The sequence below is a fragment of the Zalophus californianus genome, chromosome 8 (genome assembly GCF_009762305.2).
Source record: "Zalophus californianus isolate mZalCal1 chromosome 8, mZalCal1.pri.v2, whole genome shotgun sequence".
Classification (NCBI taxonomy): Eukaryota; Metazoa; Chordata; class Mammalia; order Carnivora; family Otariidae; genus Zalophus; species Zalophus californianus.
Window position 1 is genome coordinate 104,248,382 of NC_045602.1, and position 13,235 is coordinate 104,261,616.

A 13,235-nucleotide genomic window follows, 5' to 3' on the forward strand; every position below is an offset into this window, starting at 1 on the left:
AATCCCATGCATCTTTAGTCTCTGTTCAATGAGTACATTTTAGCTTTTATACATTAGAAAATAATTTTTATTTATTTATTTATTTATTTATTTATTTATTTATTTATTTATTTTAAGTAGGCTCCATACCCAGCATGGATCTCAATGCCGGGCTTGAACTCATGACCCTGAGATCAAGACCCAAGCTGAAATTGAGTCAAATCCTTAATTGACTGAGCCACCCAGGTGTCCCTAGAAAATAATTCTTAAATTTCACTTTTGAACATTTGGGTTTCTTTTTTAAAGAAGGCATATTAAATAGATTAATTTATTTACTTCTTTCATTTCCACCAGCACGTCATTTCCTCCCTATGTTCATATGTTTATCCCAATTTTCATTTTTTAAGAATAAAATCATTTTAGTTGAGAGGATTGGGTCAGAGAATGAAGATGGAACTAGTTAGAAACTATATTTTTCTTTCTGAAATGTCAACTAAAGTCTCCAAGAGTTAAATTGAGAATGAAAGAAAAGGCTTATTGTGTTAAGTCAGAGAATTTCTCTGCTCCATCTTCTTCCCCGTTTGGGACCAAAATCCATGGGAAGAGTAAGGATAATACAATCTGCCCCTTAATCCCGCTGGCTCCTAAGAACCTCAAAGGGAGCTACTTATTCAAGATGATTTCTATTTGCTCAGATTTCATTGCACTGGGGGTGGGGGCTGGTGGCATTGTGAATGGGTGATTTCAGGGGAAAAATTGTGATAAAAGATTATTGTTCCAGTTTGGGAAGGAAGGAGTTGGCTCTCGAAGTGCCTTACCACCTGGCCATTTTTTTCACAGCTCAGCTTGAAAGTTAAGAAGGTAGTAACTCTTTATTGCAAATGGTAGGTACTCATTCTGGGATGTTCTGGCTAATTAACATTTTACATTTAGACATTGAGCTAAACATGTTCAGAGGGGTTAAAACCCATTCCCCAGGGTCACCCCCAGTGTAGACTAGCCCACAAAGGTTTTTAAAGCAGCCTAGGCCAGCAGAAATTAAAGGGGGAACTTCCTAGCTTTCTTACATAAAAAAGAAACTTATTTAAATGATTATCAACAGCTAAGGCATACTTCTGGTTCCAGGATTCTCAATGCTGATTGTATATTAGAATCACCTGAAAAGCTTTAAGAACCACAGATGGCTGGGTCTCACTTTTTTTTTAAGATTTTATGTATGTATGTATGTATGTCTGTATTTACTTGAGAGAGAGCGAGAACGAGCATGTGAGCAGGAGGAAGAACAGAGAGAGAGGGAGAAACAGACTGCCGCCTAAGCAGGGAGCCCAATGCAGGGCCCCACCCCAGGACCCCTGGATCCCAGGATTACGACCTGAGCCAAAGGCAGACATTTAATTGACTGAGCCACCCAGGCGCCCCTGAGTAGTGATGTTTTTAAAAAACAGCCTCAGGTCATTCAAATGTGCAGCCAGGATTGAGAATCCCTGGTCTAGTTTCCCTGGGAGTAGACAGAAACAAGAATAGAATTGTCATCTGTGAGGCTTTATGTAGCTATCTAGACCTTATACAGGTCATTGTCATTTGAACGTGGGTTATTGGTTGGTAACATCAGCTACAATGGCCCAGTAATATATAGTTGTACAACCATCTCTACACTACTCTAGTCATTAGGTACCCTAGTCACTGCTGAGTCCTAGCAGTAGCCTGGAAAAAGGGATAGGTTTTTTTTTTTTTTCTTTTCTTTTTAACAACAGGAATACTTGTCATTATTTACTCTGTTTTCTGGTCTCCTGAGAGCTGATTTTGGATAGGCAGATCTGTGTAATTTGAGATTTTTAAATAGGTCTTTAAGTTGGCTTTTGCTTCCAGGTCTCACCGGAAATCAGAAGTCAGGTATGCTTGTTATTCTCTATTTGTCCCCCCAGGTCCATTCTCCGACATGTTTTGCTCTCTGCCCAGAGACGCTGACCTCTCTACAAAGGCATCACCCAGATTCTCTTAACCCTCCGGCTTCCAGTAGGCTTTGGCAGATGGCCCGTGAGATATCGGAGGGCAAGAGGAAAGAGGAATGGAGGCATTTATTTCCCTTTCTCATTTCCTGCTAGTTTTGCAACAGCGGCATTTCTCTATAGCTCCTCCCCCACAGTGGTAACTACCGTCAGGTTCTGATAACAGCTCCCATCCCTTCAGGACTCTTCCTGCAATTGCTAGTCCACCAATGCTTTACCATCGCTTGTTATTAATCCGGCCCACATCTCTGTAAACAATCTCTTTAATAAATTCTGTTCAATTCCATTTAGGGAATGAGACACCTGTTTGCTGCCGCATTGAGGCTGGATGTGGTCACGTGACTCGCTTTGTCTGCTGAAACTCTGGCAAACCCGACAAGGCTTGATCAGTGCTTGTGCACTGGAGCCTGCCCCCTTGGAATGCTGCCACCACGATGTAAGAAGCCAGGGCTCTTCGCTGGAGGGACAGCACAGGGGAGAGTGGAGGCGCCCTGTCCTAACCAACCACGAGCCGAGTGACTGAGACCATCTAGGGCCATCGTGCACCCACCTGCACGGAATGAGGGAGCCCAGGAGGGGCTCTTGGCAGAACTGCCCAGCCACATACACATTCATAAGTAACCAGTAAAATGGTTGTTGCTTTAAGACCCACTCAGCTTGGGGTGATTTGTTACTTAACAATGGCCGACTGCTACAGGGCTGGCTGCACGCGGCTCACCTCCGAATGAAGCCTCCACTGATGGCCATCTGCTCCCGTTCGTCCACCACACGAGCAGGCTGGCTGGCCACCACTCCGTCCTGATTATTGCCCCAGGCTTTTTTGTAAGCATCGCTTGATTTAAGCCTATGCAAAAAAGAGGGTGAGTGACAAGGCAAGGGGGTGGAGCATCAAGCTCACAACAATGGTCACCTCTTCAAGCGAAGAATCGAACCAAGCAAATGGGTTTTAATTCGAGGCATTAGAGAATACCGATATATCATGATCTGGACCCAAACAGTTGGCCACCACCATGCCTCAGCTACTCAGCATTGCATTTCCAATCGAGCCAATTGCAATTGTCAAGACTGCAACCTTTGCCCAAAGGTTGTTCTTCTTTTGGTTTGTCTTTGCAGTTTAGTTGGATTTAAGACAAGGATTAAGGTAGCTGGAGGACATTCAGTTCTATTTCAGTGACATGGTTATATTTTGAGACACAAAACACACAGAAAAACATACTGGCAGACAGACACATAACAAGACTGCCAAGTAGAGTGTGTACATCACACCACAGCAACACACTGTCACCAAGAAAAACATACTCGACCGAGTTTTTACACACCATCATGCAAAGATTCCCTGTTTTAATTTCCCCCCCAACGCATCTGTGGGACTAACCCTTCCAACTCTGCATGAAGGACACAAAGCACTGGCAGTTGGCCAAGGGTGGTGGTCTTTGAGTTGCCTCGAGAGTGATTTGAATTAGATAATATATCGGTACTTCCAAACAGTCACCATACATCTAGTCGATGTACAAACCTTTGTCCACAGAGACAAAAAGTAAAAGAGGCATAGTGAAATGAATGCAGGAAAATAGAAGAGAGAACAAGCCATCTAGCACCAGAAAAGGAAATCCCTCTATGTCTTCTTCATGCACCAGCTACAGGCATGAGTAGAAAGTGAAGCATTCTCATTTAAGCCAAACTACTCCAGAAGTTGACCATTCTCGAAAAAGGCACTAGCAGGACAGTAATAGCCTTCATGAGGATTTGAAACGCAGGTTCAATAGCTTCTTTGTCAGGCTGGGGGGCAGGGTGGGAGTGATTACAAACTCCTACTTCAAGCTATCCTGGGACGTGGCAGGGGAGAGTGGTCTGGAACTGGTGTGGTCTCCATGGGCTGTATTTCACTGATCTGCCTTGGAGAGAAACTTAAAATCCAGGCATACCTATTGTGCCCAAAAGAAACATGTGCAGCATATTTTGGTGGGTGTGTTGTAATTTAAGGCAATCAAAGATGTTTTTAGGTTCTTTGCATAGTAGAAACCACATGCTTTTTAGTCCAAAAACAAGAGAACTTCCTGTGGTCCCATTTTCATATTTTCTCTTATAAGACACCAGAATTTACACCCCCCCCTTTTTTTTTCTTGTACTGGAGGATCGCAGCCATCTATTAAAACTGGCTCTAATACTAATATTTTCAGAGGGGACCAAGCAACCCTGGAATAAGCTGGAAAACTGTACAAATGGAATTTCAGCAATTCCCACAATCTAGTGTATAATGCCACAGCCCTCGGAGCTGTCAGAATTTACTGCGCTAAAGAGCCATGGGCCCACTCCGTGGGACAGGATCCAAAAACTAATTTAATAGAGCTTAGAGTCTGGCTTTGTTTTCTTTCCGACTCCCCGTTCCCTCCCTCCTCACATTACAAGAAGTTATATGGACCTCGTGAGGTTTTCTGCTATGTAAAATATCTGGTATACCATCTTTGGCAAAGTCAAGGGGGTAGGAAAGTTTGCGTTTCTGAAAGAAGGCGAATCACTGCACCCACAATGCTGCACATAGACTCACAGAACTGCCGTACATCTACCATAATCCTTTGAAACATGCCGAGACAGGGCGAAGCCCTCAGAGAGTCCAGGGCACCACCAGCCACTGCGTTGTGACACATGGTTTTTAAAGCATTATTTACACACAATAGGGAACACTTCACTCAAGCTTTGAAGCTCAGTTAGGGTCTCTTGTGCCAACTACTATGTGGAATTCGTAGGGGCCATCATTTCATCTGAACATTAGAATCCATCTCGGGGCGGGGCCTGCCTCCACACCTTCTCCACACAGTTGATGAATGGGGAAATTGTATCTGTTGGAATTCATCACCCAAACAAGTGGAAATCTCACCTGGGGGGCAAGTGGCCACGGAAAAGGATATACAGTTAAGTCTTGACTAACTGGAATGCGTAGCCATGAGTCATTTTGGTGAATGATGTGACTTTGTTCATTAACAGTGGGCCATGGAGGAAAACTTTGTTTCAGGGGTGATTGTTGAATATCTGTTAGAGTCTCAAGGCACTTTCCTGCCTTAGAGTCTTAGGGTAGTGAACATGACCGAATTTTTCCTTGGTTATGGTTTCACTTGATGTGCCTGATGGCCTTTCCTTTGAAGATCAACTCTTATTGTTTGGTTCCCTTAGGTGTGGAAGTTACATAGGAAAATGTAGACTGAGTGACAGAATGCGAACTGCCTAGATTGCCCTTCAAGAAAAACCATTTTAAGTCCCTGATGTGATCCCCCACCCCTTTGTTCAACTGTCTCTTTTTACTAAAAGTGGAAAGAAGCAAAGGTATAAATACATTTGAGAGTACCAGTTAGCTAGATTCCAGTTAATCAGGCTTTACTGTAGATCATTCTTTTAAAAGTTTTAAATTTATCTGTAAATCGAGCCCCTCCCCCTCCTAAACAGGAAGTGGGATATTTTAAAACAGCCTCAAAGTTTAAAGGATGTGAATGGTCATATAATCAGCTAGAAATGACATCAATTGCTGTTCTAAAAGCTAGGATCAGGAGAGCTTTTAGGAAAAAGGCTTCTGTTCAAAGGGAAGTGGGAGGGGTGAGGGAGATCGGGTAACGGGTTTAATTTTCCAAATGCATGTTGGACAGTCCACTCATGCATTTTTTTTCCACTGCTAATCAAATAAGACTATCTTCCAGAACCCTCATTTTCAGGTTCCTTCTGTTGCAAACCTTTATAACCACATGTCACATTTCTGCTACATTCCAAAGAAAGCGTTGCAGAACCTTGAAAACAGTTGAAAGTTTTGTGATGTCGTGCATGCAAAATCTACACATTTCAACATTTTAGTCAGTGTACAGATAGATCTTCCAAGAGGAAGAATTTCATAGGGATGGGTCCAATTTGAGTAAGGCTTGAGCACCTCTTGCTGAAGGGCTTACGGCCTCTGCGGTGGGTGCAGCTGGGGCATCTATAGTCTAATCGCTGGGCAGATTTGGCAACTGGTGGGGCAATCTCTGTCATATTCTCTGTGTTACAGATGCTTGCTTAGGCCAAATTACCTGTCTCTTTTGCTTCTGGAAAATCAAACCTTTGTGTTTCTCAACTTCCAAACTTACCCTCCAATCTTTTCTAGCTCTACAATTTTGGCTTTTTGGGTTGCAGGAAAATAAAATTGCCTGGGTGCCTCTTTCTTGAGGCTTGTCTCTGTCTCAAGGTACACTTTCTGGAAAATGTTGAAATGTTCATCAATAAAAATTGCTGACAGTGAAGCTTTCACTGTAGTATGCCTGATTTTTAATGCATCAACAGTAACTCCCACTATATCATCTATGCTATGAGATGAATGCATTGGAGACGGTATTGATCTGTTCTGCATGCCACATGCTCATCCTGCCTTTGTGCTTGGCAGGAATGAGCTTGTCAAGGCTTGGAGATGGGCCTTGGGAAACCAAAGCTTCAGGCAGGCAGGCAGCACCTACTTGTTACAGGGACACACACAAAGCCCGCAGAATTTTCCTAGGTCCGTCAAATTCTTTTCTGCTTCTTTCATGTCCTTATTGATTTGGTCCATCCCTTCCTCAATGCGTTCCAGTTGTTCTGATTAAACACAAGTATTTTATCCCCACAGAATGAAGCAGATGGAAAAGGACAAAGAAAAAAAAGACAAAACTTCAGACATTCACTTTGACATTAAAAAAGAAAAAAAATCAAAAGAAAGAAGAAAAGAAAGAAAACTGGACGCCACAGATTAGAGCTGGTACCCAGTACCTACTTGTTACAAGGACATATGAAAAGGCCACAGCATTTCCCTAAATCTTTTAAATTTTTCTCGGCCTCCTTCATGTCTTGGTTGATATGGTTCATGCCTTCTTCGACACGATCGAGTTGTTCTGGTTAGGACAAAGGGATGACAGTGTGGAATGAATTTTTTGGGGGTTTCCAACAGAACATGAGAAATGACTATGTGGAACAGAATTTGAAAGAGAAAGATATTACAATGCATGGTCCCAGAGGATGCATTGCTGGAGACTGCTACCGCTCTACACAGGCACAGGTGGAAGGAAATGAACAAAAATGATGCTCAAAATCGTTTGTAATTCAGACACAATGGGATGGGGTACGTGGGCCTGTTGGATTCTGAGTGTCCAGGAAAACAGCACAGCCTATTCACTTACTCAGACACCAGTGAAACCCAAAAGAAAGAAAAACAGGGTGTTAATGTTTTAAGAATTCAGATTTCATGCTACTAGAGAAGGTACCTGCTTCAACTTTAAATATCTCTATCTTTTGGTTTTAAGCATCCTCGACCAGGTAAGGGTAGCAGATAAAATCAATCTTCTCTGGGGAAAATATCAACAGTTAAAGGGATAATTAGCAATGGGTACCAGATCTATTTTTTTCTCCCTCCTAGCAGCGGGCTGTTCCCTAGCCCAGGGGCAGTTCTTGGTTTTGAATACTTAATTCATAGGCACTGTTCAAAAAAAAAAACAACACAACATCAGCAGAGTCATGTTCCAAGCACTGGGACATTTAAATTCCTCTCTTCATCCTATGACTTACTTGCTATGAAAGTTCTGGAAGGCATTTCACTTCTCTGCCCCCTGATTTCCCAGTCTCTACAATGGGGGGCATGCTAGATCCCAACAGCAGACAGCAGGGAAAACAAACACATGGGTCTCTGAAGGTGGGGTGATGGGCTGGACCACAGAACAGTTACCGAGTCATCTCTGCCAGCAAAGCCAATCTGAGTGCATCTGAGACGTAGATCAATAGCCATAAAACCAGCTCGTGCTTCTAGGTTGCCTGGGTTACATTCACTAACTAGATTAATTTTTCAAAAGTTATGGCACCACATTGAGTAAATTACAAGTTCAATGAAGGGGTTTCTTAAAACAGCTTTTAAGACCCTTAAAGGAAAGCAGCAATGTGATGTCTTGGCTGTCGAGTTATAAAACCTAATTACACTTGCATCTCTCTTTTCATCTGCATTTCTGTGCACACCTGCCTGTGCCTCTGGGAATAAAGTCTTGATTAGAATAAAACTGATAAATCCATTTCCAGTCTAAAGGCAGACATAATCACTTAGAAAGAATTTCACGTTAAATTGTCCAGTGGAAATTATCAGTCCAAAAAACTAAGATAGGTTCCTTACTGACCCAATAAGAGATTGTCTATCTGGAAAACAAGAGCCCACTGTGTTCTCTTTAACGGGGCTAAACAATAGAATCCAGCTTGTTGGGAATCTGCTACCTGTGCCTGCTCTGCAAATGATAGATGAAGGCAAAATTTAAGTGTCTCTCCAGCACTGGATAGCTGGGGAGAGAAACAGTGTTGTGCTGGTGAACTTCTGCTGGGTAAGCATAGGTCTAGTAATGTCTTTAAGAAAATCTTTAAAAGGACTAAAAAAAAAAGGCAAGTCTTTACATTCCAGAAGATTTTTGTGCTTTTATGAAGACTTCTTTCCAGTTCCCTTTAAAGAATGTAATACATTAGCTTGCAGATAAAATTAACTATTGAATGGGGGATTGATAGAGAAGGAGCTCAACATTGTCAAAAGGAAGAGCCATGTTAAGTACAGACAGAAATCCAAATGGAATAATTGCTTCCTGGAGTGCTGGGTGGAGGTGGAATTGAAGGAGCATCTGGACTCAGGGAAAATATGTCGCACTCCACTAATGAAAGCTGAAATACACACAGATTATGGCATGGGGATACATATTCAGGCATTTGTCTTTTCTTGAAGAGTTTCTCTGACATTTCAGGAGCCCCACCCACTGTGGCCCCAGGGATTAGGAGGTAATAAAAATAAAATGTAATAAAATAAAAACGTGGATTGGTCCCCAAGTGTGTGTTTCTGAACCAGTGAATTCAAATTAAAATATAAAAACAAACAAGCTGGTCCCAGTCGGTATTTCTTCGAGCTGGGTTCTATCACGGGTTGCCAGACTATTAGGCAAAGATCATAGCTAAGAGAGGGATGCTGAAGCTCTTTCAGAAAAGTTGATTCAGAAAATGATTTTATAGCTTCCAATATTGGTTGAATTTATCATTTCACATAATTATAGGCCAAACCTTTAATTTAAAAAAATATTGTGGAACCATTTTGTCATCGGTATTCTAAACTATTCATCTTTGGAGGGTACTGTGTTAGGTTTGTGAGGCATATTGATACTTCATAACTTTTCAATGGATTTCTGTGAGGACATCTCTCAGGAAATGCTTGAAAATAACCAATATCTTTATTTCATCCTGGGGGGCTAGCAGCATCTCACTGGCTGGTGCAATGTACTGTCCATAGCTGACCACTCCTTACCTCCCTAGGCTTGCTTTCTGGCTGTTTTCTGTCTATTCTTGGAGACTTGGGAGGACAATAACATTTTGAGTTAGGAGAGGTATTCCAGTAGATGACACTATATGTTGGGGCCAAGGGATTATACTTTCTTTTGCCATGTTTGGATGACTGGTTATTTATGATAGATCCACCAATGGCAGGATACTCAGGGATCTAAGTTAGACATTTTTTTTCTACTAATCTTACTTAAGCAAGGTGACATGAGGCCCTTAGAATCCCCAAGCTGGTTAAAAAATGGACAGTAGAAGAATAGCAAGATGTCAAAGTTACTGACCCTGTGTATAAGCCTTCATGAGTATAGTCAGTTACCAGATGCTGCCTATGTGATTTTCATTATCCTTAGCATTGATGAACATATGGAAATTCATTACCTAAATTTACATAGCCACTTGTGACTAGTGGCTATCACACTGGACAGTGCAGCTTTAGTCATCCATAACAGATATTGGTGTGCAGACTTTAGCAAGAGGAATGTTTTCTCAAATGCTACCTTGTAGTGCCATGAAACTTTTAAGAAAGTCAGTAGGCAATCTGGAAGAGGCCTTATTCTGCCCTTCCTCTGTCAGGCAGAGGTCAAAGATTTCACTGTTTAGTTTGGAGTTGATCCCACGGGATTTGCCCAAGGGCTGCATCTTCAGTATTGAAACAAACACATAACCCAGCAAAGACCAACAAAAGGAACAAGAGATATTGGAGGTGAAAGGTTAAATCATCCCCCATTAGTGATAAGGTGGTTTAATGGGGATTTCGCTTCGAGATAAGTTTCCTAGAGGAATAAAAGTCCCAGGACTCAGTACATTTCCAGGGCCATCTGTCATGCTCAATGCTCCTTGGTGTCTCCTGATACCTGGGTATAAAACAAGAATCCCGTAAAGAATTTTCAAGTGCAACCATTTAGCTGGACAACCTGGAATGGCTCTTTAGAAGGATGTCTGTTTCTTGAAACTCCTGTGCAGCTGCAGGATAGAAGCAATCAACATTTTTGGTGTTGAGGCATAGACAAAATTAGGAGAGCATAACTGGAGAGAAATTTTAAAGCAGTTACTGATCTAAACAACTAAACACAGCATATACAGGATGAAAATGCATTTACCACGGCAATGAAGATAGTTGTTAACTTATGCTTATCTGTCATTTTAAAAGGTCCTAATCACCTTATAGTATAAATGGAACATATACCACTTAAGACCAGGCAGAAGCCACACACTCTGGGGAGTTTTACAGTTGTGTGTTTTTTCTCAGTATCACTGTGATCACCACGCATCTGGTAAAACCAAGGCTAGTCTAGGAAATATGTTTAACTGAGGGATTCAGCATCTACTGTGGTGTGGCCACAAATGAAATGTTTTAGCAGAGAACATTAACTATCTTGTGGGAGAAAAAAATCTGCTCTTCTGCTTCCTTTCTCAGAGAATGACATATAGATGTTCCTGAGAATCATTTGCGCTTAAGAAGAATATATTTTTGTATGGAGATTCTGGCAAATTTTGTCTCGAGATTTTCTTTATCAAAGTGCAATGAAATTTGCAACTCAAGTAAGCATATTATTCACTTTCTCTTTTTTTGATTCCAGATTTGTATAGATTACTTTTCAAGTCTTTATGTCAATGCTTTATAGTATTGGGAAGAAAGCATTACCTTGAATCTTTCTCAAAACTTCCCTCCAATTATCATTCTCCCTTTTCTACCCCCTTCACATGCAAATTACTAAGAGAGTTAATAAGGTGGAACTCCTAATTATTTAATTGTGTATGTATCAGTTTAACTCTGGAAATGAGGTACCACTCTTCTACATGAGCACCTGTGGGTTAATTTTAAAAAGATGATTTGCCATGTTCAGAGTTTCAAATTCTGGGACATTGTGACACAGATCAAGCCAGCAACCCTTACAACTATAGCAAATTTATTTGGGGAGTTCTGAAGACTGCCACAGCTATTATAATGCCTTCAAAACACAACTACATCACTAGACTCGGTTATTTGTGTCTGAATTTTTGACAATTCATATTTTAAAAATTGTGGGGAAGTGTAAGGGTTGATGTTCAATTGTTTTTTAAAAAAACCTTTTTTCTCTTGATTTTTTAATTGGTTGGTATATATCTATTGACAAAGCTCAATACAAATAAGTAATACTGAAACAAAAGTGTTTATATGACAGCCGTGACAATGTGCCCCTCAGATCTCCCTTCAAGAGGGAATTTGTAGTTAGCTCACATGTCCAGTTGCTACACCTATGGGATCTGCCAAAGCATTTCCATGGAGACCATGCTGTTGCTGGGATGCTTCTAGCTCATGGCTATGGCTGAGCACAATGGAATTACTAGAGCTGAGGCATCCTTGCCTATGGTGGGCCTGCTCCATTGGGTTTTCTTAGCTCCTGGGCTCCCCATCAGGCTGGTTGACACTTTCTCGGAGCAGCACTGGAGTGTGAGACTCTTCCTCCTTGCTCCTCTCCTCTTAAAAAGTGTCAGACCTGCCTCAGTCGACAGCTTTCCCTGCCTATGCCTGCTCCTCTTCCCTTGACCAATCACAGGCATCCATAATAGATCTTGTACACTTCTTAGCATTTCCTTCCCAGAGGAGCCCAAATGATATCCTTTTCTAGTCCCTCCCTGCCCTAACTCATCAGAAGTTGGTAAAGATTTGTCTCATTTAGTGTAATGGTTGAAGAATATTTCTTTTATGGCCAGTCCATAATTCATTTGGTCGATCTCCCCACTGACAGACATTTAGGCTGTTTCCAGTTTTACACTCTTAAAGGTAAGGCATGTATATTTCTCTTCATATAGTTGTCAATGTATATCTGCAGCGTATAATTCTAGGAGTAGAATGTCTTGGTCAAGGATGGGTATACTTCATACTTTGAAAATATTATCAAATTACTCTTCAAACATTTATATCAGTCTATAATGCATATGTGTACACTGAAGATCTCCATTTTCCCAAAATACTCACAGCACTAGTGATTATCAATTTTAAAAATTTGTATCAGTCTGCTGAAGAGTGGCATCTCATTATTGTTGTTGGTTGAAGCATGGTTTCATTATGTCTATTTATAAACTGATGATTTATATCTTACACCAATTTGCTTGTAGGTTGTTGCCCTTTTCTTTGATCATATGCAAGGTTTCTTTGTATTTTAGGAAAATGCCTTATGCCTGTTATCTGTATGGCAATTCCCACCCCCCCACCCCATCTGAGGTTTATTTATTTTTGAAGCTTGTTTGTGGTGTTCTATGTTGTGAATACATTTTACATTTTTATCTTTGACATTAAAAAATTTCTCATGATTCCTAAGAATTTTCTAATGTTTTCAAAAATACAAATAAAGAAAAAATTCTCAACAATTTGCTTGTTATGATAAGAATTCAGAGTAGAATCAGGTAGCTAACTTGTGGCTAGAATTATTATTATTATTATTTTATTATATTATTTTTCTCTTTATTTTTTAAAACATTCAATTAATTAACATATAATGCATTATTGGTTTTAGAGGTACAGGTCTGTGATTCATTAGCCTTATATAATACCCAGTGCTCATTACATCACATGCCCTCCTTAATGTCTGTCACCCAGTTACCCTGTGGCTAGAATTAATAAGCATTGCCATATGACTAGATGTATTGAGACAAAAAAAAATTACCCTTCTAGATTCCACTTTAGAGTACAGAGATAATTTTCAATGAGTCTCTGATTTTCATTGCTTCAGCATTTCCATAACAATTAAAAAACAATTTAAATATTTTAAGTGTTTCAATTATAATCTTCCTCGGCTTATATCCTGTTAAAGATATAACTAACAGGACCTAGTTACTAAAGGAATCCTCATGATGACTTGGAAATCAAAACTGCCAGATACTGAATTAGGATGGTCACAAGAAATGGACGTGATGTATTATTCT

At 40.7% G+C, this 13,235-nt stretch overlaps 1 protein-coding gene across 4 annotated transcripts in view; it reads right to left on the reverse strand.

Annotated features, from left to right (window-relative positions):
• Nucleotides 1–13,235, reverse strand: part of SNAP25 (synaptosome associated protein 25) — an 82,872-nt gene that overhangs the window by 6,951 nt on the left and 62,686 nt on the right. For 3 of the 4 annotated variants that reach the window (XM_027621896.1, XM_027621897.1, XM_027621898.1), the window contains 2 exons: nt 6,461–6,578; nt 2,707–2,832 (listed from right to left, as the gene is read on the reverse strand). In XM_027621896.1, the coding sequence (XP_027477697.1) occupies nt 2,707–2,832; nt 6,461–6,578 (244 nt within the window). Of the gene's footprint in view, nt 1–2,706; nt 2,833–6,460; nt 6,579–6,753; nt 6,872–13,235 lie in introns of all 4 variants that reach the window. The other variant, XM_027621899.1, reaches the window with a different exon arrangement.